The 25304-nt window shown below is 40.1% G+C and overlaps 1 protein-coding gene, 1 long non-coding RNA gene and 1 pseudogene across 12 annotated transcripts in view; 1 reads left to right on the top strand and 2 right to left on the bottom strand.

Annotated features, from left to right (window-relative positions):
- Positions 1-25304, bottom strand: part of RGS7 (regulator of G protein signaling 7) — a 599504-nt gene that overhangs the window by 47830 nt on the left and 526370 nt on the right. For all 11 annotated transcript variants that reach the window (XM_054660839.2, XM_054660842.2, XM_054660845.2 and 8 more), the window contains 3 exons: positions 12796-12870; positions 2007-2105; positions 406-467 (listed from right to left, as the gene is read on the bottom strand). In XM_054660839.2, coding sequence (XP_054516814.1) covers positions 406-467; positions 2007-2105; positions 12796-12870 — 236 coding nt within the window. The remainder of the gene's footprint in view (positions 1-405; positions 468-2006; positions 2106-12795; positions 12871-25304) is intronic.
- On the bottom strand, positions 8581-9851 carry LOC107970725 (riboflavin kinase-like; annotated as a pseudogene).
- LOC134807952 (uncharacterized) lies at positions 10257-22497 on the top strand. Its single transcript, XR_010149654.1, has 5 exons — positions 10257-10481; positions 10603-10719; positions 18295-18443; positions 19511-19608; positions 19986-22497. It is a non-coding gene; the product is annotated as an uncharacterized LOC134807952 (long non-coding RNA).

Raw genomic sequence — 25304 nt, 5'->3', positions numbered from 1 at the left:
ATATTCTGAAGTCAGGCAGGAACAGTGTCAATTGTCATTGTTAAAATAAGTTTATAGAGAGGCTCCAGTTTGCCCAAAGGTCATCAATAAATGGAAAGTTTCATGTCTTCCAGCAGGAGTGAAAAGGCTAGACTCTGCAGAATTATCCTCTATATCTGATTCTTAGTGGAACAAGGACTAGATGTCTAGACATTTAAGACAATTATAATCATTCTGTCATTTAAACTACATCAAGAGAGTTCTTTGAAAGTTTTTCTATGTGCAAAAAGGAAAACAAAATCACATTACTTACAGGATTCCAATTATCTGTCCCAACTCCTGTCCCCACAGTTCTCTTTCATTTTTAAACACATTTAATTGTCATATGAAATTTCAAAATTTATACAGACACTTTGAAATACTCACCTGTCAGCGACTTTTGACATTTTTAACCGATGTCTATCTAACTGTATTTGCCAATATTTTATCTGAAAAGAGGGTTAGAGAAGGAATTACATAAGTAATGACATTTTCACAATTTTCCACTCTAAATCATGATCAGCTGGGCAATTCTGAACAAGAGTATAGTCTACATCAGTACAATTTCAAAGTTGGTTAAAAAAATAAAAGCAGAGGGCTCTTAAAGAGTTAACAAAATGAAATGTTGGAATTTGAACACAATTGATATCACTTTAGAAGAGCAATGAGTTTGACCATTCTGCCTACTTTAACAAAATGTAATTTTATTTTAAAATTGTAGAGATTTTGCTGGGTGCAGTGGCTCATGCCTGTAATCCTAGCACTTTGGGAGGTCAAGGTGGGTGGATCACTTGAGCCCAGGAATTCGAGACCAGCCTGGCCAACATAGTGAGACCCTGTCTGTAAAAAAATATATACAAAAATTAGCCAGGTGTAGTGGTGCAGGTACTATAGTCCCAGCTACTCTGGGGGCTGAGGCAGGAGGATCACCTGGGACTTTGAAGCAGAGGTTGCAGTGAGCTGAGATCACACCACTGCACTCCAGCCTGGGTGACAGAACAAGATTCTGTCTCAAAAAAATAAAAAATAAAATTGTAGCGATTTTAAACGTTCATTCATGGTGAATACCTAAATCCAGAATCATACTTCCCTCCAAATTTAGAAAATAAATGTATTTATTACTATAATTTCAAAATAAATCCTATCTCCTAATACCAAGAAAGTATCAATGATATGTGTTTTGAGAATAATTTTATCAACAATTCATGACAAATGCTCACATGGAATAATCACACACAGAAAACTTTAATTAAAAACTCTCTGAATGACTTTTCCTTCCTGATTATTGTAAATATACTAGAAAAGTATATTTTAAACTCTTGATAAACTATATTATAATAAAATATCAGAGGAAAAGAGTCAAAATGAGAATAAAGCCCCATGACTGAACCAATCATGAGATTATTTGATTTCAGACACTGGAGTTTGCTTTGAAATATTACTTGGAGTCAACACTACTGATCAAATGCTAAAAAAAAGAGGTAGTGTATAGCATGACTCCATGGCTGTACGCCAGTGTTGATAAGAAAAAACTTCAAGAGGTAGAGAGAAATCAGCACTGCAGAAAGTGAGAGTAAGCACTCTTGTGAAGAAAATGTCCTATCATTGGATGTGGGAAGTGTGACAATGTTCTCAACCTCTTGTCCTCTTACTCTTTAAAACAGAGCTTTGGAGTACAAAGTAACTATTGATGATGGAGTCACTTACAAATCAGCATATGTGATTTTCACAATTGGTTAGAGGAACAAGGATTTGGGTAAATAAAGAGTGAGGGGTTTTGAAAACCATTACCATATATTGATACATTTTCAAGTAATTACAATACTTAAAATTACAACATTTTATTATCTTTTAACTGCAAATCTTCCACATGAAACAGTCAGTCATACAAATAACCTATAAAAATACCCACTATTGACATTTACCCTCTGGTTTTCATAGCTGTTACTCTGTAAACCTTTAACAGGTCATCTCATAGCTTGACTCACCTGTTGTTGTAACTCATCTTCTGTTGGAGGTTTAGTTTCTGGTGTGGGTGTGTGGGTAGGACTGTGACTTCTAATATCATTTTGTAAACCATAGACAGACTATATTAAAATAAAAAATAAACATTTTAGGACAAAATACCGTTTATAGTCACAGACTTTCTAAAAAGTAACTCTAGCATAAATTCAATAAGGTCGCTCAAAGCTTATTTGATTAAGCTTCTTAACAAAATTCAAAAGGCACTGCTAAGATAAATATCAAATGCATATAAAATAGAAGCGCAGCTCGGAAAAAATATGTAGTTAGATTATTAACTTTGACAGAATAATTGGTTATATGTAGAGAGCAAGGTGCATGTGATAAAATTTGAGAGCAGGCTGGGAACACCAAGTTGGAGAATGTCAACACTAACTAACATTTCATAAGCATTGATTTAAGAAAATAGAGAGGTGGATGCAGAATAGAATAGGAATGCAATAACTCAAAAGAAGATTTAAAAATAACTCGATATTTTACACAGGAATTAAATGGGGCACTGAGGAGAGTGACAAGTCAAGAATTCTATTGCTGATTTGATTTCTGATGGTGCAATAGAAGACACCAGGGTACTCCTACTCTCCATATCAACAGTGGGTTATTTACTTCCCAACACTAGCCTTGCCATTGGGTGCCATTTGCAAACATCAGGGACCCCAGAGGCGTCATGCATCTTTGGAATTCTCAATACCCTTGTATTTTTTAATTAACTTGTCAAAAGGTCAGACCTACTACTTAGGAAGACTCCTTTTTGAGAAAGGCCCATTGCTTAGTAAGTATAAATAAAGATCTGGTGACTAAAGGGATAAAAAACTATCTGTAACTGACTATGAGACATCTCACGTGTCAACTCAAGGAAGAAGCCAAATTATTTCTTCTTGGATATCAAAGTATTATTCCTTTAAAATAAAGAATTTAATGTGTGTTATTGAGCACTTTTTCTTTGGATATGAGCAAGAAGGATGAGGGCATAATAAAACTGCATGAGCTCCACAAAATTAGTACCAGATAAAGTTTACAAAGACACTTTTGAAATTAGATGAGGTTAGATCCAGATGCCTAATGATGCCAATTTTCAGGCCGGTCACCAAGCTTGCCAGTATCTCTAAATTCAATGTGTTTTTATTCCTGAACTGCTTTCACTAGGACCTTACGTCCACTTAACACTATGTCTTGACTCTGTATCTGTCTTGACTCTGTATCTGCACCTTTTGGATGTGGTTTTGCCCTTGTGTCTCCCACCCTCCGTCCTTTTTTTTTTTTTTTTTTTTTTTTGAGACAGAGTCTCAATCTGTCATTCAGGCTGGAGTGCAGTGGCATAATCTTGGCTCACCGCAACCTCCATCTCCTGGGTTCAAGTGACTCTCTTGCCTCAGCCTCCCAAGTAGCTGAGATTATAGGCACGTGCCACCACGCCCGGCTAATTTTTGTATTTTTAGTAGAGATGGGGTTTCACCATGTTGGCCAGGCTGGTCTTGAACTCCTGACCTCAGGCGACCCATCTGCCTTGGCCTCCCAAAATGCTGGGATTACAGGCGTGAGCCACCGCGCCTGGCCTCTGTCCTTTTTTTGGTGCTCTTATCCTTTCTTTATAGATTTTAACTTGGACTTAATCATTGGAATAATCTATTCCCAGACTATCTTGGGTAGGCCTCTTCAATGTCCTTCTCTTGCCCTACCACCAGACCCTTGGAACCCAATTCCCATCACTGAGGACATCCATTTCTTTTTTTTCTTTTTTTTATAATGCCAAACAAGAGGCAGGAAATGGCCATCCATTTCAACACAAGGATTTGCTCATATGCTTTGAATTTACTCTGAACAGGACAGAGCTGAATGTCTTAAACTAGCCCTTTTATTTCCTTTATTTTTTCACTCATTCATTCATTCATTCAACATTTATTGAACACTTACTATATACTAGATATAGTACTAAGCATTAGGGAAATACAAATAAACAAAATAGATGTGCTTCTTTCTGCACTGGGACTCACAATCCAGTGGAAGGGAAAGAAGTTACACAGGTAATTACACAAATAAACATATGACTAAAAAAGGGATCAGTATTATGAAACAAAAAAGAATAACAAGCACAGGGCCTGGAATATAAAGTGATTTAATTTACACTGAAGGAATGGAAATGGCCCAAACTGATACTAGCCATATTTGAACATGATTAAATAAAACAACCTTCTGAATTCTGAAATAACAGTAGAGGCTGATTTCTTTAAAATTATGTGGTATATATACATAATGGAATACTATTCAGCCTTTATAGAACAAGAAATTCTGTCATTTGCAATAACATGGATGAGCCTAGAGGACATTATGTTTAGTGAAATATGCTAGGCAGAGAGGTCTTTACCATAGAATTACACTTACATGTGGAATATAAAAAAGCTGAAGTAGAGAGTAGAGTGACAGTTACCAGAGACTGGGATAGGGGGTGAGGAAAAGAAAGCTCTTGGTCAACGGGTACAAAGTTAGTTAGTTAGGAGGAATAAGCTCTGGTGTTCTATTGGACAGCAAGGTGACTATTGTTAATAATAATGTATTCCATATTTCAAAGTAACTAAAAGAGAGGATTTTAAATGTTCTTGCCACAAAAAGGATAAATATTTGAGGTGACGAATATATTGATTACTCTGATTTGTTCATTCCATGGTATATATGTTTATTGAATATTACCCGATAAATATGTGCAATTACTATTTGTCAATTAAAATTAGGCAACAGAAAGATCACCAATTATATAATAGTTCTACCTTTCAGTATCTGCTAGTTTTTCAACTGTATCACCTTAATTTTTGAGAAGAAAAATAAAAAGACTCTGAGACTTGAAGTTTCCATTCTTTTTTAACTTGGTTTAATTATTTAAAGTTTTTAAATAATAATCTACAGGTCATGTAAACAGTGCTTATAAAAAATAGCTGATGGTTTTAACAGTAAGTTTTTAGGCGAAGATTAAAAAAATAACGTAAAAGACTGCTAGAAAAACACAGCAATTTGTGGTATCATGGAAGTAAAATGATCTATAAGTTATCTTTTATCTCTACATTTCTATAATGATTTCAACATTTATGCATTTCCTGTAAACTTCATAGAGGTCCGATACGAGGCCGGGCGTGGTGGCTCATGCCTGTAATCCCAGTACTTTGGGAGGCTGAGGCAGGCACATCACGAGATCAGGAGATAGAAACCACTCTGGCCAACATGGTGAAACCCCATCTCTACTGAAAATACAAAATTAGCCAGGCATGGTGGCATGTGCCTGTAGTCCCAGCTACTTGGGAGGCTGACACAGGAGAATCACTTGGACCTAGGAGGCAGAGGCTGCAGTGAGCCAAGATCGCACCATTGCATTCCAGTCTGGCAACAGAGTGAGACTCCATCTCCACAAAAAAAACAAAAACAGAAACAAAAAGGTCCCATAAGAGACCATGACCCAAACCATTGGGAGGTGTTGCTTAAAACATCTTCCAGGAGCCTGGCTACTTGCTCTGAAGTTACTGCAGAGTTTCCATTTCTTGTCTCACATAAAAGTCAACATCAGGAAGTCTCCCTTTCACCAATCTGAGTACTGTTCATTTCCTGGGGATAGTGATAGCTTTTAACTTTGATTGTTGGCTACAATGAAAACAGCCGAGAAGAATATAATTTTATATATGGGGATTATTTTATGGACAAAGGAGGCAAAGAGATTAATCCTATTTTGGCAGACAAATTATGAAAATTATTTGCAATGTAAAAGGCTTTGCATGTTTTAGAAAAAAAATGTATTCAAATCGTGGTACAGGGTGGGGTGGCATAGAACTAGAAACAGGTAAGGTTAGAGAGGAAGAGAAATAAAATCTCTTAATGTCTTAATATTTGCAGCTGGGGAAAATCAAGTTAACTAATTGAGATCCATTTTTAGTTTTAATAGCAAGATCATTTATTTGCAATCCTTTGGCTTGATTAACACATTCCTTTATTCCTATGGTGCTAAGACAAGCACTTTTTCATATGCAGTGTCATCTATTTATTCATTAAATAAAATAGATTTGGCCTCCTACATAAATCTGTTCATGTGTGATTTCCCTTGACATTTTAGAAGAGAACTAGAAAAATTATCCCGTTTTTTTTTTAAGGCAGGGGGTGGGGGTTTGCTATGGTCTGAATGTTTGTGTCTCTCCAAAATTCTTATGTTGAAATCCTCATCCCCTAATGTGATGGTATTAAAAGGTGGGGACTTTGGGAGGTGACTAGGTATGAGGGTGAAGCCCTTGTGAATGGGATTAGTGCCCTTATAAAGAAGCCTGAGGGAGCTCGTTTGCCAATTCCACGATGTGAGGACACAGCAAGAAGGCACCATCTTTGAAGCACAGAGTGAGCTCGCGAAAGATATTAAATCTGCTGTTGCCTTGATCTTGGACTTCTCAGACTCCAGAATTGTGAGCAATACATTTCTGTTGTTTATAAATTACCCAGTCTAAGATATTTTGTCACAGCAACTCAAACAGACCAAGAACGAACTCAGAGACAGTAAAATAGAAACCGCGAAGTACAAGAAGCCTTTCTGTGTTTCTACGTGAAATGCAATCTCTGGGGCTTTTCTGACTGACTGGTGTGGTAATATTTCTCTTTCTTTCAAGGTTGCTCAGCTGAGCTAGAGAACAGATTGTGACCATATCTGACACAATATGGAGAAAGTCAGTACACAGAAAGAAGCAGAGAGAAGGCAACCAGAGAGAGAAATCATGAGAGAGCTGGGTCCACTCACACCTCTGGGCAAGCTTGACCACTGCCTGCCACAAGGTTTCAGACCATGAATCAGAAAAGTCCCCTCTTGGCCGGGTGTGGTGGCTCATGCCTGTAATCCCAGCACTTAGGGAGGCTGAAGCAAGTGGATCACCTGAGGTCAGGAGTTCGAGACCAGTCTAGGCAACATGGTGAAACCTCATCTCTACTAAAAATACAAAATGAGCAGGGTGTGGTGGCACATGCCTGTAGACCCAGCTACTTGGGAGGCTGAGACAGGAGAATCACTTGAACCTGCGAGGCAGAGGCTGCAGTGAGCCGAGATCCCGCCACTGCACCCCAGCCTGGGCAAGACAGAGTGAGACTCCATTTCAAAAAAAGAAAAGTCCCCTCTTTATTCATTCTCATTTGAGCAGTTTCTATTGCCTGCACCTTTACTATACCCTTTACTTGACACACTTTTGTGTTGCTCTAAGACAAGAGTAGTTTATTCTGTTCAGTAACACATTAAAATTTAAATGTACACATGCTGTATATGGAGTTGAAGACATGTCCATATTTTATGCAGAAACAGCTAGAACCACTGGATTATTAATAGCAGGAAAACCAGACAGCTAATTATACATTTGCTGTTGTTTTTCTAGGATGTGCACATTAGCTTTTCACTGATGCTGTTAACTGTAATATTTAGTGCCATGATGTCCAAATGAAGGTGACAGAGGAAAAAGAGAACAGGATAGGAAATAGCTTACTGTTACTTTGAAATATGGGTGCTAAGTTACAGGAGGGAGCCCAAAGTGTGGGTCCAGTCACACATACATGCAGATGCTCTTATCATTTCCCTCAGGTTTTGTGTCCTAGGACCCCTCTAGCTATTGCCCTACAGAAGGATACAGCCTGTGGTGGTGAATTTTGTGTCAACTTGGCTGGCTCATAGTACTCAGATATGTGGACAAACATTACTGTGGATGTTTCTGTGATGGTGTTTATTGGATGGGATTAACATTTAAATCAATGGACTTTGAGTAAAGCAGTTTGCCCTTCACAATGCGGGTGGGCCTCACCCAATCAGTTGAAGTCCTTAATAGAACAAAGGCTGACCTCCCCTGAGCAAGAAGGGATTCTGCCTCCAGACTGCCTTTTTTGTTGTTGTTTGTTGTTTTGAAGAACAAGGATATTTACTCTTAAAAAAGAAGCGCTATCCCACAAAAAGATGTACAGATTTGAAAAACACTTATTTTACTGTATTAAAAAACAACAACAACAGAAAAACAGGCAGGGGACGTCTAGATGGCAGAATTGAAGCAGCTGTGTACGAAAATGAAGATGGTACGATGATGTGACTTCAAAGAAAATGACTAAAACAAAATTTCACAAACATCTTCATGTTTCTAATAATAATGCACAAAATATCAAAAATACAAAGTCTGGGTTTCTTCCCTGTAGGTTTATGATAAACTATTAAACTTCTATTTAATGCATTTACTTTTATAAGCCTTCTTTGTTTAGAAGTACAAGCTATACAAGTACATACATGCAGGTATTTTACCATGAAAATTTCACTTTTCATCTCAAACTAGTGATTTGTCTTTTTACCCATACTTATATACATTTCACTTCCATCATAAGACATGTAATACATTTCTAGTGGTACATTTTAATCAATATATATTTTTTAAATATTGATTTTTAAAAGAATCTTTTTAGTGCTATGATATGATGGCCTTAATTTAACAGCTGAAGCATGATATGGTAACTACACTGTACTGTTTAATTTTCAGCTGTAGGAAAACATTTGAGTTTTAAAATATAACCAAGATGAGGCTGGATAGTAAAAAACACCGAAATACTAGAAAACAGTGAACGAATAAATAATACATTTTTTTCCATCAGGGGCTATTCATTATTTTGCTATTAGAAACCTGGAAGAAATTGTCTTGAGTTTCAAATGTTCTGGTAAATCTAGTTGTTTCTTAGCCTCCTCAATGTCACCTGGAATTGCTGAAATAAGTGAGTCTAAAGAATCAAAGTTCTTTTCTGGTCTGAGGTAGCCAACAATGGCCGCACTGGGGATTTCCCCATAGAAGTCCTCTTTGAAGGTACGCAGGATAAGCGTTTCCATGGACTTCTTCGTATTCTTGTGGTAGAGGGTCCATCCCATGCTCACCACCACCTAAAGGCCATCTCCACTTCCGACACTGGCCCAACCATAATAAATGCCAATGGATACATCAACTGGAAGATTAGCTACTACTTGTTCAGGAAAATTAGCTGTGGAGATGCCCAGCGGCCTGGAGCCACGGCCGAAGCCCCGCACCACCTGGGCCCGGCAGAAGCAGGGCAGATGCCTCGTGTTATAGTCCAGTCCGCTCAGGACACGGGCTGCGGCCGGGTCCGCGCGTTCTACGGAGCCGCCATCGACGCGGTGCCCGGACCCTGGATCAGCACGGGGTGGGGTGGGGACATGGCCGTGAGCTCTGCCTGCCGCGGGGGCGCACCAGGGGCCTGGCGACAAGACGACACGCCGCGGTGGGTCCCTGAGGCTACCAACCCAACAAAAGCTTCCCGGCGACTCAAGAGCTGTGTCTCCCCAGACTGCCTTTGGATTTGAACCGCCACTCTTCCCTAGGTCTCCAGCCTGGTGGCCTCCCCCATGAGATTTTGAACTCGCCAAGCCTCAATAATCCTGTGAGTCAATGCCTTAATATAAATCTCTGTCTCTGTCTCTCTCCCCCCTCCCGCCCCCCACTCTGTCTCTGGTTCGGTTTCTCTGGAGAACTCTGGCTAATACAGAATCTATTACAGTAAAAATTTTAGTATCGGACTCAAGAACATCAGACAGACAGTTCCCCTTCAAACTTACTTAGATTAGGCTGATTTCTTTCTGGCTACGCTACATTATCATTCTTTCACAGATCCTTGAGATAATACATTTTTACCTATTTCCTTATATTGTAGTAAAGTATATTCTAATTAAAAAGAAAGACTTGAAAATGGACTAATTTTAGATTCTTAACATATCTCAAATCATGCATACAGCAAAGCCTTCGCTTCCTACATTTGATAAACATGTCAAACATTCAACAATTAGATACAACATTCCCAAATGAAATGTGAAATGATTCTGATATTCTTCAGGCACCTATGCTAGATTGTTACTTTAGGGATTTACCGGGTCCTTTATTCTTGTCACGGCACGTAATTACAGGAAAAATTATTATAGCTCACTCCCAAAGAAATGAACAGCAGCTCTCCTTGCTACGAGCATTATCTGCTTTCAAAGATTAAGCATGCTCCATAGCTTCCACTTCCTGAGCAGCCACAGTATAAAGATGGAGGCCGACCACACAGCCAGGAGGAGGCACTACAGAGACGGCTCAATTATGGCGGAAGGGAAGGGTGGCTTCCAGGGGCGACTGGCTGGCCTCTGCCATTTCTGTCTGTGGTTTGTGATCTCACAGTGTCACCTGCTCCACAGACACAGAGCTGTGGACCCCTCAGAGGGTGGTGAAACAGCTTGCTGATTGCTGTCAAGGTATTCACTGACAAAATGCAGTGGCAATCACAAGCACGAATCACGTACACTCCCTTTGTCATATGTCATGGATGGAGTTGTGTCCCCTCCCCTAAATTCTTATGTTGCAGCCCTATCCCCCAACATAGCTATATTTGGAGATCAGGCCTGTGAAGAGGAAATAAAGGTTAGGTGGGGTTGTAGGGTGGGAACTAATACAATAGAACTGGTGTCCTTTTAAGAAGAGGAAGAGACCCCAGAGTTGGTTGTTTTGTTTTGTTTTTCTCTCTGTCTCTATGCACACACAGGAAAAGCCACTGAGGATACGAGAAGAAGGCAGCCATCCCCAAGCAGGAAGAGACACTCCACAGGAACTGAACTTGCCACCACCCTGATATCGAACTTCTAGTTTCCGTAACTATGAGGTAACAAATTCCTACTGTTTAAACCACCTAGTTTGTGGTATTTTGTTAAGGCGGCCCCGGCAGACTACATAAAGCTTAACAAAATCATATACTTATATCTATGTACAGACATTTATCTCCTTGCTCAACACCTGCACCCTTATGAGACCATGAATTAGGGGAGCAAGGCCCTGACTGTCCCATTTACTGTGGAGTACCTAAAGCCCAGGACATGTCTGGCATAGAGTACAGACTCCTTAATTTTGCTAATTCAGTGGATCATTACAGTTCCTAAACAACTATGAGCTAAAGTATCAGTGGTGATACTTCTAAAAAATATCAGTATGTGGCTTGGAGTCAGATAACCTTCCATGTAAAATAACATTATCATCTGCGAAGATTCTAGCAAATTGAACACTTCTGACTGTGAGAAGCTACATTTATCAAAAGGTGAGAAAAATCCGTTTTCTCAACTGTGGAAAATAAGGGGTATACCTGTTATTTGCTGTCAGATTTTTCAGGACTTTTGTTTTCTTCTGGCAAATGTTAGCGCTAGACAGCTCTGGAGTGAGGCCCTGTCATTCTATCGTTACTGATTCACAAGAAATTAGATGTTATCGAGACAAAGAGAGCTAGATCTCAATGACTCTGTTTCTTTACAATATTTCACCTTGCAATGCCTCATGGGCTTTTCATCGTTAAATGAGGGCTGATGGTATGCAAAGAACGACGTTGTAAACTAATGCTTCTCAAATGTTCAAAAAGAAGGGTGCCATGTGAAACACGAGAAAGAGGATCTATACTGAATATGGTGCCGAAGAGAGAGTATAAATGATGCCTTTATTGTGTCTAAGTGCTATCTTGTTAATCCATATGCATTCTCTTCTGAATCACAGCATGTCTGGGTTAGGGTCTGTTGGGGGAAACAGGACACCCAATAAAGTATTTCGAAGAGTAATTTCACTATTCAGAAAGTGGAGAGAGGTGGCTTAATGCACTTTTTGGAGAGCCGATAGCATTTTTGAATCTTGTTCTGCAAAAATAGTTCTTGGTGCCCTCAGGATGTGCCGTGAGCAGAGGATGAAAGCAATTAAGTTGGGCCAGCCACCAGAGAGACAGACCAGACAGGCTTGCTTTGGTCTGGCTTCGCCTCTCTCTTGGAGAGTTCCTAGGGGCAGAAGCATTTGAGCACCGCATCCGAATTGGTTTTGTGGTGCTTTGCTTCGGCTTCTTTATCCTAACATCAAGGTAAACTGCCTTAAAAGAAAGAAAAGGTACTTGGACCATATTGGGGCCTTTGAACATGATGCTATGTTTCTAGGGATGGGAGAAAAAGGCAACACAAAATAAGACTAGAAAAAAATATTGAGTGCTTACTACAGGGACACAGACTCTGGAAAACACGATGGCTAACGAAATACTAAGGAAATGGCCACAGAAAAAAGACCTTGAACTTTGTGGAGTGTATTAATCCAACAGCACCAATCTATAAGCTGTGTTCTCAAAGCGACTGCTACAGGCCAGAAATTCTTGTGTACATCAAGCGTGTTTTATAGAATAAATAAAAATGCCTTCTAGTTGTACGTGTTGCTTTAAAAAATATGTAGAAACTATTGCTGTGCATTTTCAAAGGGTTATTTAAAATGTCACTGAACTCGGAATAGCTTCCCCCACACCCTGCACGCCGATATTCTCTCAGATAACAAACACTGAAATACAACCACAGTCTTATGGTTGTGTCACAAAATTCTAGTGTTAAAAGGGGGTCCCTGCACTCTTTCTGGAATTAAATATCTTTCAGATGTCCCCCTTTCCTCAGGTTTTAAAATGCCCTTCTCTCATCAGTATCAGGTTTTCTAAGGATGATTTCCTTAGAAATCCTGTTCCTCTCATCTCAGTCAGGACCACCGCTCTGTCTTGGGACCCTGGTGTGCTTGAGCATCAGGGTGGGGCTATTCTTGAGGAAGGGAGGGCTGTGGAAGGCTGGGAAGAGTGGGAAAGATACTGCATGACATGAGAAGAAAGTGTTTTTATGGCTGACGTCCTGTAAACAATGCAATCCATCACCAAGATCAGCACAACAAATGACAGTTTTACCTTCCGTGTTTTGTGGGGGTTTCTCATTCTGGATGACTTCTTAATGTCCACTTCAGTCGTATTTACACATCCAGGCTGGGAATGGAAAAACAGAGAGACAAATGAGTCTTTGGGTGTGAAATTTCTGACCAGGACAATCATGAATGACTCGCTCTCCAGAGCCCGAGCAAATGCCACAATGACACAAATCAAGGGAGGTGTTTTCTAGATGTCCACAGCCAGTCCCATCAGCAGTAGCCAGTCATAAAAGACATGATACTTCTTAACTCTTCACACTTAAAAGCCTTCAGATGCTATCCTCAAATAACTCCCAGAGAAACAGGAAAATGAAATACTCGGACTGCACATGTGAAAGTGGTGTCAATACGCATAGCGACAAACCGACAGAGTGAGGGCACTCCTGGACAAACAGATACCCCTTGCTGGTTATCTGCAGACAGCCTCTTGCAGAGAGCTCTCTTTATAAAAGGTGAGGCTGGGCCGGGCGCAGTGACTCATGCCTGTAATCCCAGCACTTTGGGAAGCTGAGGTGGGTGGATCACCTGAGGTAAGGAGTTCGAGACCAGCCTGGCCAATGTGGTGAAACCCTCTCTCTACTAAAAATACAAAAAATTAGCTGGGTGTGGTGGCAGGTGCCTGTAATCCCAGACACTCAGGAGGCTGAGGCAGGAGAATCACTTGAACCCGGGAGGTGGAGGTTGCAGTGAGTCAAGATCACACCATTTCACTCCAGCCTGGGCAACAAGAACAAAACTCCATTGCAAAAAAAAAAAAAAAAAAAAAAAAAAGAGGCTGTTATTAGATGGGTGCCTTGCTTTTCCCAGGCTGGAAGACTAAAATGGCATTTAGTTGAGCCAGCTCACATCCCAGAATGAACATTGTGAAACCCAGCAACTAGGAATCCTTGTTTGCCATAGACAGAATGTGCAATGGAGTTCATGGTTAAAATGTGAAAGATGGAGAAAGAAACTGGTAAATAAGATGCCATCCTTCTTCTGATAAATTCCCGACCTTCCTTTTCCTTAAGGGCAGGTGAACCCCTTTAAAACGGAGAGGTTGATGAAGTATAGGCAGCCTGCTGTTAGCTTCCTGACAACCTCAGGTGTCTCATCTTGTCAGATTTATTGTTCTGTTGTACAGAAACAAATAGCTGCAAGCTTCTTGTATATTTGGAGGAGGAGAGGGGAGGAGGGGGGAAGAAGAGGGGAAGGGAGAGAATATGAATCACGAAACAGAGAAGACAGGAGATTCAAAAATACATAGTAGCTTAAATGTAGAAAGGGCTTAGACATCACACATCCTTTAGAAGTGATGAGAAGTTAATGGCTACATGGACTGTGTTTCCTTTACTTTTGGTGCAGGATTTAACGATCTCTGGTATTAGTAAAAAACATCGGCCAGGTGTGGTGGCTCACGCCTGTAACCCCAGCACTTTGGGAAGCCAAGGTGGATGGATCATGAGGTCAGGAGTTCAAGACCAGCCTGGCCAACATGGTGAAACCCCATCTCTACTGAAAATACAAAAATTAGCAGGACATGGTGGCAGGCGCCTGTAGTCCCAGCTTCTCTGGAGGCTGAGGCAGGATAATGGCTTGAACCCAGGAGGTGGAGGTTGCAGTGAGCCGAGATTGCGCCAATGCACTCTAGCCTGGGCAACAAGAGAGAAACTCTATCTCAAAACAGACAAACAAACAAACAAACCATCAAGTTGCATGTCTCTGCTCAATTTCTCTATTTATTCCCACAGACTGCAAGAAATTAAAGCATTAGATGTCCTTAGAAGTGACTCCAGAGAAACTATGAATATGGAAAAGTCTTCCGTGGAGTTGGGATGGGGTTGGGAAGGAAGGGCAAAAAGGCAGAGCTGATGTGATTGGCAGACTCAGCTGTTCACTACAGTAACGGGAATCAGTTCATTGTGTAATGAGGACAGAGGACACTTTCCTTAAAGAACCATCTCCTGCTAGTATAGCCATTGGGCCAAAACTCCACCATAATATTATAATAGATAAGGAAGTAAATGAGGAAAACATTTTTTTTTGGTAGAATATGTATATACTACAGATACACACACACACTGTACTACAAACATTAAATACATTATGAGTTTGGTTTGCATATCTATTTAGGAATAGAAATCACTGGTTCAGCACAGTGGTCAGCTTGGCAGTGTAGGAGGGAGGAAGGGCACCCAGCTGGGTGGGACTAATTTCCTAAGTGACACTGAGCAATTCACTAAACTCTCCCAGCATCTGGTTGCTGAGTGTGTGATATTGTGGTTTGATTTTTTTTTATGGTTGGTCTAAGCATTTGTTTTTTTAAAAGACCCCCGGGGATTTTAATCTGCAGCCGGAGTTCACAACCACTGATGTAGGTGTAACAAAGACAAGGTTTTGAAAACATTAAAGGATCGAGTTTTCACTTTCCATTCGATTTCTATTTCTTTGCAGCCTTCCATCCCTAAGCCTGAGCCATAACGGAAGGGAAGGCAGTAAAATTCTTTAAACTCCTATCAACATATCAGGAGCCAAGCACAGTGCCAGGTGCAGTGGCTTATGCCTGTAATCTCAGCATTTGGAGAGGCTGAGGTGGGAGGATCACTTGCTTTGAGGAGTTTGAGGCTGCAGTGAGCTGTGACTGAGCCACCACACTCCAGCCTGGGTGATAGGGTGAGATTCTGTCTCTCTCTGTCTTTCTTTTTCTTTTTTTTAAAGAGCCAAGTATGATAAGATATGTCATGGAGATTTTCTTCCATATGTTAAGGGGTGGGAAAAATTAGGATATAATATCCAGGAAAAGGAAAGCATGTTTCTTCATGACCTGGAGGCAAAGAAAGATAAAGGTAAGATACTGAGCTCAGCAGGTGTTTCATTTTTCTCCTCTGTGGAAGAAACTCGAAGAAGAAGAGGTGATAGGGAGGAATAAAAAATCCCAGACAAGTATGAGGAAGCCTGTGAAGTAGTCAGTCCCATTCCCATAGAAGAAGACCCACATGCAATCCGAGCCAACATGAATTTTATATCATACGGGTGTTAGCAAGAAAGATGAGCTTAAGAAAGTGCTTCCCAAGCCTCTTATGTGGCAGTCAAGCCATCCGGAATTTCTTGCATGCCACAGTAGTAAAAGGCACAGAAGATCTAAGAATAGTGGGTGGATGGGAGCCTGAAGTTGGGACAAAGGCTGCAGTGTGCAGGGATTTTATGCTGGAAGCAGATGTCTGAAACACAAACTTCAGCAGTGAGTTCCAGGTGATGAGATGGTACCTGTTGCAACATGCAAACCTGTCTATAGCAGAAATCGACAAGGATCTGGAAGATGTTCTGGGGGTGCTTGGCCCTCTGGCCCCACTGCACAAGACTGTAAAAACAAAACCTCTAGACCCCAAACTCTCTTCCAAAACCAATCCTGGATAGCAGCAGAGAAAGGCCGAGAAAACTGAAAATGTAATCATTTATCCACAAATGACCGAGTCATCTAAACCAACTATTTCAATTATGGTGGCATGCAGAGCACATGCATTGAAACCTACCCTTCAAATAGGTTTCTGAGAAAACTATGTCAATTATAGAAAATAAAGAAACTGTATTTTCTTTATACATCTGAGGAAGCTGAACTAATTTGAACTCTAAACTCCTTCCATAAAGAGCTAGGATTCCAAATCAATTTTACTTCACACCAGGGGTCATAATTAACAAATGGCCCTGGAAATCGTGTCAACCATTGAAGGCATAAAGTGGAAAGATTCCCCTCCCCAGAGGAACATATCTGACTGTCAGTCCTGAAGGAAATTAGAAGTTTCATCCTCATATTTAAAAGATGACGGCCTTTTAAATTTGATTAATGAACCATTAGCTTACATCTGAAATTCCCACTTGAGCCAATTATTAACACCACTAATCAGCAAATTAATAAGAAAGCATTGATTTTAAAAGTAAATGTCATTAGAGACTGAACGGTAAGATATGTTTTATAACCCGGCTCCCATCCCAGGAAAATGAAATCTGCCAGTCCAAAGTTTGTTACTAATGACTAAATGGTTAAAATAGTAAGCTGGATCTGGGATGCTTGTCTCGGAGGCCCTGTAATTTCTAATGAGGCCTCATGGGACAGCTAATGGTTCAACAGATCTATGATATCTAAGTCAACTAGGAAATTCTTGAAGATTAAAAAAGCTTAGAGGCCCAAAGTTGCCTGGTATACTTCTGAATAATTAAGGTCATGACCCAGTGCTGATAACCCCTGAATAACTGCTTTCAGAAGTCATGCACTGTGGTAAGTGAAATATGGCAATAATTTTTCTTGAATTCTCCTATGTATTCAATAAATATTTCTTTCTGCATCTAATTGTCAGATCTTGTGACAAATGGTGAGTTACAGAAATGAGGGCACGAGCCCTATCCCAGTAACTTCCTGATACAATAAAAACGACAGACACATGAATAATCAGAATATGGGAGCATAATGACTAAGTGGAAGTTGGCATAGAGCATTATATGACAACAGAACATTCCAGACATCCTTTTTTTTTTTTTTCCTGAGACGGAGTTTCACTCTTGTTGCCCAGGCTGGAGTGCAATGGCGCAATCTCGGCTCACTGCAACCGCTGCCTCCTGGGTTCAAGTGATTCTTCTGTCTCAGCCTCCTGAGTAGCTGGGATTACAGGCGGGTGCCACCACACCCAGCTAATTTTTTGTATTTTTAGTAGAGACAAGGTTTTGCCATGTTGGCCAGGCTGGTCTCGAACTCCTGACCTCAGGTGATCCACCCGCCTTGGCCTCCCGAAGTGCTGGAATTACAGGCATGAGTCACTGTGCATGGCCAAGACAGACATCCATTTTTATGCACAGTCTGTTGGTTCTCCTCAACATGGCAAACAATATTCCTTTAAAAGTTATTTTTAAGCAATTTTTCAATCTCGATGAGACCATGTTGTCTTTGGTTATTTAAAAAAAAGTCAATCATCTTTTTGATGCATATATAATAGGTACCACTAGCTGGCACCAGACCTTCATGAAATTCATAAAATTGGTTTCTGCAGAGCTAAACAAATCTATCTTCCCAATAAGATATAAATAACATTACCATTACCAAGTAGACATTCCATTAAAATCTTCAAATATATACTATTTGCTGGATACAGTATTAAGCACATAGTATTGTTGGATGTAAGGAATAATGAAATGCTATTTACATCAGCCTGGAAGAGAATTGTGTTATTTCTAGTGATTCAAAGATGAATTTCTTTTCAACCGAACTAAGCTGGGTTGCAACATTATTATAACGTTATTTATTATAAAGTAGGATTTAACATTGTGGAAGCCATTCCTGAGGGAGTAAATGGAGCATATCATTGAGAAATACTACTGTCATAACATTTACGTGAGGGTCCTCATGAGGTGCAAAAGAGAAGCTGGAGTTTTTGGTTTCATTATTGATATTTTAAGTAAAAGCATCTAAATGCCATTTAGTTCCTTTCATGCGATAGTACATTTTTGTTAGTTATAGCAGAAGGCACACTTGTGTTCAGGACAACTCGGCAAAGCCTGTGGTGAAGAGCGACAGTGAGAGAGAGGAATACAGAACAGCTGTGTTTAAGTTCCATCACTGCAGCTGATGTGTACCTGGGAGAACAGTGTTCTAAACGACAGGTGAGTGGAGGATTAGAAATGCACCATCAAATAGAGCTGATAGCAAGACATCAAGTACACCCTAGAAAGTTTTAAAAAATCATGATTCTGGGAAAATTCAGGTTTCAAATATGCATAGTCCCCCCTTATCCTTGGGGGATATGTTTTACTACTGCCCACCCCCACAAAAGAGATGCCTGAAACCATGGATAGTACCAAACCCTATATATGCTGTTTTTCTTATATATTCACATGCTTATCATAAAATTTAACTTATCAATTAGGAACAATAAGAAATTAACAACAATAACTAATAATAAAATAGAAAACAACAATAAGTAATAATAAAATAATAAAATATGCCAGCCTCACTGCGCTTGGGCTTTGGGGTCATTCTGAAGTAAAATAAGGGTGACTTCAACACAAGCACTGCAATACCAGGACAGTCGATCTGATAACCTAGAAGACTACTAAGTGCCTAACAGGTGGGTACCACAGACAGCGTGGATCTGCTGGACAAAGGGGTGACTCATGTTCCAGGTGGGGCAGAATGGGATAGACGAGATTTCATCATGCTACTCAGAATGGCGCAAAATTACAAACTTATGCATTGTTTCTTGAATTTTCCATTTAATATATTTGGACTGCAGTTGACTGTGGGTAACTGAAACCACAGAGTGCAACCATAGATAAGGGGGAGCTACTGTATTTAGATGGTCCCTGACTTACTATGGCTCAACTTAAAATTTTTCACCCTTACTGTGAGTTTATTAGAGTATTAAATGCATTTTTGACTTACTATATTTTTGGCTTACAGTGGCTTTATTGGGACATAACCCCATTGTAGGTCAAGGAGCATCTGTATATATAATTATTAATTCAAATAGAAGTAAATTAATGAAAAAGAGTCACCGCTTTGTAATACAGTACAAGTTATAAAAATTGGACGCATGATCCATAGTACCCCAGTGAGAATGATCCCTTATTCTTATATGAAGTAATTATAGATTTTAAAGTGTTCACTTACATGAAGTAACTATAGATTTTAAAGTGTTCAGTCTCAGGACTTTTTTTTTTTTTTGGCCCAGGCTGGAATGCAGTGGTGCAATCACAGCTTACTATAGCCTCAACTTCCTGGGCTCAAGCAATCCTCTTGTCTCAGCCTCCTGAGTAGCTGGGACTACAGGTGAGTGCCGCCATGTCTGGCTAATATTTTATTTTTAATTTTTAGTAGAGACAGGGTCTTGCTACGTTGCCCAGGCTGGTCTCCAACTCCTGGCCTCAAGCAGTCCTCCCATCTCAGCCTCCTAAAGCTCTGGTATTACAGGTGCGAAGCACTGTGCCTAGCCAGGATTCTTTTTTTAAAGATCCAATTCAAGCTTTTCTTCATTTTCTTAGGCAGTTGTCAGTTGATTCAGCCTCTGATCCTTTCAGCCCTCCTCCTCCTGACCCATCTACTTACTAAGTCCTACACACAAACTGAAGAAAGTTGTTTGAGGAAATTGCTCCAAATTTCTTCCATTCACTCTTCTCTATAGTATTTACTCATTTGATTCCTATTAGGCCTCATTTGCTAGCTACAGATTCTTGGGTATGATATCTTGCTTCAGTGTATGCTGTGAATGAACTCCACACATCCAAGAGGCAGAAGGAAACAGAATCATACGAAGTCTGCCTGAAGCTGTGGAAAGTGGTCAGGTTGGGTAGAAGTCACAGACCATGATAAGGTGGTAAGGACTTTGGTTTAAATCTTTATTTTTATTTTTAAGGTTTTTTTTGTTTGTTTGTTTTGAGACGGAGTCTCGCTCCACCGCCCAGACTGGAGTGCAGGGGCGCGATCACGGCTCACTGCAAGCTCCGCCTCCCGGGTTCACGCCATTCTCCTGCCTCAGCCTCCCGAGTAGCTGGGACTACAGGTGTCCGCCACCACGCCCAGCTAATTTTTTTGTATTTTTAGTAGAGACGGGGTTTCACCGTGTTAGCCAGGATGGTCTCCATCTCCTGACCTCGTGATCCGCCCGCCTCGGCCTCCCAAAGTGCTGGGATTGCAGGCCTGAGCCACCGCGCCCGGCCTGACTTTGGCTTAATTCTAAACATAATTGGAAGCCACTGGAGAGTTTTAAACAGGAGAGTGACTTCATATGATTTATTTTTCAAAACTCATTCAGACCTTACACTCTACACACACACACACACACAAACTCAAAATGAATCATAAACCTAAATGCAGAATGCTAAATTATAAAATTTTTAGAAAATAACAGGAGAACATCTAGGTGACCTTGAGTTGGGTGATGACTTTTTAGATACCATATCGAAGGCACAATCCATGAAAGAAATAATTGGTAACTTGGATTTCATTAAAATTAAAAACTTCTGTTCTGTGAAAGATACTGTCAAGAGGATGAGAAGACAGGCTGTGGCCTGGAAAAAAAATATGCAAGGTTATTATCCAAAATAAGTAAAGAACTCTTAAAACCCAACAATAAGAAGATACCACAACCCAATGAACATATGGACAAATGATCTGAACAGGCACCTCACCAAAGAAAATATACAGATTGCAAATACATTTATACAAAGATGCTCCACATCGTATGTCATTGGGAAAACGCAAATTGAAATAACGAGATACCACTACACACCTATTAGAATTGCCAAAATCCAGAACGCTGAAAACACCAATTGCTGGCAAGAATGTGGAGCCATAGAGATTCTCATTCATTGCCAGTGGGAATGCAAAATGGTTCAGCCACTTTGCAAGACGGTTTGGCAGTTTCTTACAAAACACTCTAACCATTCGATCCAGCAATCATCCTCATTGGCATTTACCCAAATTGAGTCGAAAACTTATGTTCACACAAAAACCTGTACACGGATGTTTCTAGCAGCTTGTTCTTCATAATTGCCGAAACTTTAAAGCAACCAAGATGTCCTTTAGTAGGTGAATGTATAAACTGTGGTACATCCAGACAATGGAATATTATTCAGCATTAAAAAGAAATGAGCCATTAAGCCACAAAAAGACAAGGAGGAACCTTACATGCATATTACTAAGTGAAAGAAGCCAATCTGAAAAAGCCACAGATTGTACGATTCCAATCATATGACATTCTGGAAAAGGCAAAACGATGGAGACAAATAGTTTTGCCTTTTCCAGATCAGTGGTTGCCAAGGGTTGGGAATAAATAGGCCCAGCACGGAGAAATTTTAGGGTAGTGAAACTGTATGATACTACAATAGTGAATACATGTCATTATACATTTGTCAAAACCATAGAATGTACAACATCAACAGTGAACTCTAATGTAAACTACAGAGTGCAGGTGATAATGGTATATCAGTGTCGGTTAATCGATTATAACAAATGTACCGCTCTGGTGGGGTTGGGGGCGGGGGGTTGATAATGGGGGTGGCTGTGGGCCGGGGAGAGCTTGCTGGGGAATTCAGTACTTTCCACTTAATTTTGCTGTGAACCAAAACTGCTCTAAAAAAATAAAATTGATTAAAAAGCAACCAAACAAACAACCCATTCAAGAATATTGAGCACTTTGAGAGTGGATTATCAGGGTGGGAACAGGGCAAAGCAGAAGCAAGGGGCCCAGTTTGAAGGTTACTGCAATTATTCAGGCAAGAGATTATGGTGACGTGGGTTTGCCTGCCAGCACTAGAGATGATGTGAAGTGGTTGCATCTGGGATGCATTTTGAAGCTATAATCAACAAAACTTGCTGATGGGTTGTGTCTGTGGGCATGCTGAAGGAAACAGAATATCAAGGATGACTCCCATGCCATCTGCTGAGATGGGAAAGCCTGTGAAAAGAAGAGAGGAATCCAAAATGATCCCTGGGTTGTATTTACATACAATGTTTGTATTTGCTGAAGTCTCCAAAGGGAATGCAGCTCTTTATGCAGTCTCTATGAAGATCACGAATCAGAGCATTTCCAACACAAATGCCTGTATAATCATTTGCCCTTGGCCTGTCCTTTTGTGCCATTGTGTTTTTGCATTATCACTGGTGGTATGAACATATCATTGAATCTGCAACATTAAAACATGATGATCAATTCCTGAGAATTTGGTGGAGCTGTCTCTCATTACTCAGAGTCTCTGCTACACTTTCCTAAATTTTCTGTAGTACTACCACATTCTATTAATCTGCTCTAATTGAAATCAGACCACTTCAGCCTCACATCTAGCAACTATCTGTGCATCCTTCAATGACATTCCCTTTTTATAGACTAGGAATTGCCTTGCAGGTACCATTCTCAAAGAGCAACCAAGAGGACTCTAACCAGTACATTTGCTATAGCTTCTTTGTGGTCACTGGGATTACCCATGTTTAATGTTCAGCTTTAAATTACCTAAAATGTTCCCAGTTAGAACTGCTTTGAAATTTAAAAAATCACTGGGCAGAAGCTAAGTTGTCATAATTATCTTTAAAATAGGGGCTCCTGCAGGAAGAAACAAAAGGCCTGAGGCAAGTACGCGTGGACACTTTCCTGTGACACCTGGCCTGCTGTGCGCACATGAGCGATTGATGTCCTTCCCTTTATATGATTATTTCCCTACAAAAAGCTGGCTGCAGTGTGAGGACATGCAAAGATTTTCAATTGGATGAGAAAAAAAGTCTCTCTTAGATTTGAGACTGAACATGTGTGCTCCAACTTGTTCTATATCCTGGGTTGGCATATTGGGTACTTTTATACCCATAATTGAACTGGCATTTTGATTTGCATTATACTGTTCCTCTGGTATTTCATTGGTGGGAGGGTGAGTAGCAACACAGAATTTTAGGATTCCTGGTCTGTGGGCTTAAATGGGTCATCAAACACCTTAAACATTTTTACTTTAACACTTAACATGTTTCTTGAATGCAGAAATTAAGACATGAAATCTAGACTATGTCTCTGGTGACAACATAAATTTCCCCAATGTAAAGGTAAGGTGCCAAAAAGTAGGAAAATGAACTAGCTACTGAACTGGAGAAAACAATCTTTATTTTTTTACACAGTGCTATTGTTAGTACTGGTGACTTACATGGTATGCTGTAAAGGCTAAAGAGAACCAAATAAAATTTCATATAGCATCAATAACTCACAGTAAATTCAAAGGCTTATAATAATTTTTACAACAGATAGCAATGGGACAACTAGGAAATAAGTTTGTGAAAATCATCACATATTGGAATTAACCTTGAATTACAATAGCTGCCTTGAATTCAATAGCTTTGAATCACAAAGGACATGGGGGGCTCCTAAATCATAAGTTCTCAAATAGAAAAGGGGTGCACCTCCCTGTCTTAGTCTCTTCAGACTTCTATAACAAAATACCATAAACCAGGTGGCTTATAAACAACAGACATTTATTTCTCATGGTTCTGGAGGCTGGGAAGTTCAAGATCAAGGCAGTGAAAGATTTTGTGTTGGGTGAGGGTCACTTTTCGTTCATAGAAGGTTCCTTCTTGCTGTTTCCTCACATGGTGGAAGGCATAATAGTTCTCTCTTGGCCTCTTCTGTAAGGGCACTAATCCCATTCAAGAGGAAAGAACCTTCATGACCTAATCACCTTCCAAAGATCTTAGCTCCTAATACCACCACCCTGGAGGTTAGGAATTCAACACATGAATTTGGGGAGGACACAAATGTTTAGACCAGAGCCCTCCCTTTACAGGACACACATACAGAGAAAGGCCATAACACATACCTTGGTTTAGCAAAATCTCTGTAAAGAAGATTAATTTCAAAGATATACTCTGTTGCATTCAACTTGATTTCCAAAAAGAGAAAAAAGATGTAGTGGTGTTAGAAAAGAGATTTTTACATAAAGTTCTTTTCTAGATTTCATATTTATTGCTATGAGCCAAAATTTTATTTTCACTGCTAGGGAAAAAAAATCTTTTAAAATAATTCCCATGCATCCTCGCATTCTTACTTAATCATATCCAAAACAACAGAGTCTTTCTTGATGATTTGAGGTCATGATTATTTGAGGACAATGCTTTTTTTTTTTTTTTTTTTTTTTTTTTTTTTTTTTGAGACAGAGTCTTGCTCTGTTGCCCAGGCTGGAGTGCAGTGGCGCCATCTCGGCTCACCGCAAGCTCCGCCTCCTAGGTTCACGCCATTCTCCTGCCTCAGCCTCCCGAGTAGCTGGGATTACAGGCTAATTTTTTTTTTTTGTATTTTTAGTAGAGACGGGGTTTCACCATGTTGGCCAAGATGGTCTCCATCTCCTGACCTCGTGATCCGCCCGCCTTGGCCTCCCAAAGTGCTGGGATTACAGGCGTAAGCCACTGTGCCCGGCCTATTTTGCTGTCTTTAAGACAGCAATACCTATGAGGCTAGATGATCCCAACTCCTAATGCCTTTTGAGCTTTTATGTGATTTTATGCCATTTTTAGTTCCTCTGCCTTATCCCAGTTAGCTGTCACTTTTTGCTGCTCTCAGCATCCTTGACTCCAGCGCATCTCATTATTCTCTAATTCGTTGCTTGGTTCTGATGTGGATCAGGAAACTATACAAATGCTCCTTTGCCACAGGGTCTCACATTTTAGCAAATGAACCGATCAAAGCACACGGTTAGAGTGTGAGAGTTTAAACAGCTACTTCGGTTAAGACTTTTTGAGTTTATTTCTTGGCTAAGTTTTGGATAGAATTAGACTTGGAGATATGAGAGGTAAGAAAAAGTCTCAAAACTGTAACAAATAAAATGTGGACAAGTTCTCATGATATATTTAGGAAAACTTATCAGTACATACATATCATAGAAGCCAATTAAAGGGGGTCAGAAGTAGATGACATCAAACATTTATCTGGAGTTCTAAGAAAGAGGATGGCATATTGAGAGCTAGAAATTTGTTCTGTGCTCCGAGGGGTGGGGAGA

The sequence above is a fragment of the Pan troglodytes genome, chromosome 1, assembly GCF_028858775.2.
Source record: "Pan troglodytes isolate AG18354 chromosome 1, NHGRI_mPanTro3-v2.0_pri, whole genome shotgun sequence".
NCBI lineage: Eukaryota > Metazoa > Chordata > Mammalia > Primates > Hominidae > Pan > Pan troglodytes.
This window is presented reverse-complemented; position numbering and strand designations above follow the sequence as displayed.